Source organism: Anneissia japonica, unplaced genomic scaffold, assembly GCF_011630105.1.
Source record: "Anneissia japonica isolate Jap-2015-1 unplaced genomic scaffold, ASM1163010v1 scaffold205278_len1140_cov173, whole genome shotgun sequence".
Lineage (NCBI taxonomy): Eukaryota > Metazoa > Echinodermata > Crinoidea > Comatulida > Comatulidae > Anneissia > Anneissia japonica.
Genome location: NW_022737656.1, coordinates 1 through 1,140, shown reverse-complemented (window position 1 = coordinate 1,140; position 1,140 = coordinate 1). Strand labels below are relative to the sequence as shown.

Genomic DNA, 1,140 nt, shown 5'->3' with positions numbered 1-1,140 from the left:
AACTAAATTCTTCCAGCCTTACAGTTATAAATAAATTTCTTAATCAGCAGCCTTACTATTATAGTAAAAATGGTAAGTGGTGTTCTCGCAATTCATTCCTAATATGCTATCACAATGTACATAAAATTTCAGCTGGAAGCACACTTAATAAAGGTGTTGAGAACTGTAGAATATTATTTTATCCAAGTTTCTTAGTGGACGTTTCCGGAGGCGAGACTCTGCACTCGCTTTGCATTGCACTCGCGGCACAGCACATGATCGTCCAATGGATAGCAACCTTGTCCATCTACTTCTGATGATAACTGTAGTCCACAATCCTGTAAAGTGACAATACATGTACAAAATTTAAAAATCCTGGTTTCCATAAAATCACTAGAAGCTATATTTGACTGTTTTCAACAATGCTGATTGGTCAGTCAAATTGGGCAGCCTTCCAAAACTAAACTAATGGTTGCAGTGAAAACACGGTAGAAATTGTGTATGATTTTATGGAAATGAAAGTCATTATTTATTGTCAAGTTTTGAGGACACTACTCGAAAATAAAGTATGAAAGGAATAAATATTTTCCCAAAAGAGAGCCTGAAAGCAACTTTAAAAATAATGTCATACCAAAGCACACCAATGAGGAAAAGCTCTATGTTCTGTTTTACAAACAGAAAGAGCAAGTCTAGTTTTTTATTAAAGGTTAAAGGTTATACATTTATATTGCACAAAATACAGGAGTCTCTATGCGCAAAAAAACGAAAAGAGGAACTCCAAGCCAGCACCCAAACCGCAGTATGGATATACGCCCTCATCGCTGAGCAGGGATCTGTCAGAAGGTACCCTGTCCAGCACCAGTTGAGTCTCGGCCATCCCAGACTCAGGCGCCACCTATCCTGATAGAACTGCACAAAAAAAGAAGCTAGCTGGCAAGGAATGGAAAAAGGGAAATCAAAGTGAATGAAATAACTGAGTATTATGATTATTGTACTTACTTCACAACGGTAACAGCCAACATGGAAGCTACGGTCTAAAGCAACAATACGCACAGTTTCCTCTTGTCCTTGCTCAGGCATGATTGGTTGTAAGCAAACCGAACAGCGTGGTGCAAATTTCCTTCAAGAAAACAATTTTTTTATATATACATATACTGTATA

The 1,140-nt window shown here is 37.6% G+C and overlaps 1 protein-coding gene across 1 annotated transcript; it reads right to left on the bottom strand.

The window, feature by feature from the left end:
• Nucleotides 1-6: 6 nt before the first annotated feature.
• On the bottom strand, nt 7-1,095 carry LOC117117440 (thyroid receptor-interacting protein 6-like; the record flags this gene model as incomplete). Its single annotated transcript, XM_033261739.1, has 2 exons — nt 7-317; nt 979-1,095. Coding segments are annotated over 2 exons (243 nt in total), but the record flags the coding sequence as incomplete, so codon positions are not given.
• Nucleotides 1,096-1,140: the final 45 nt, after the last annotated feature.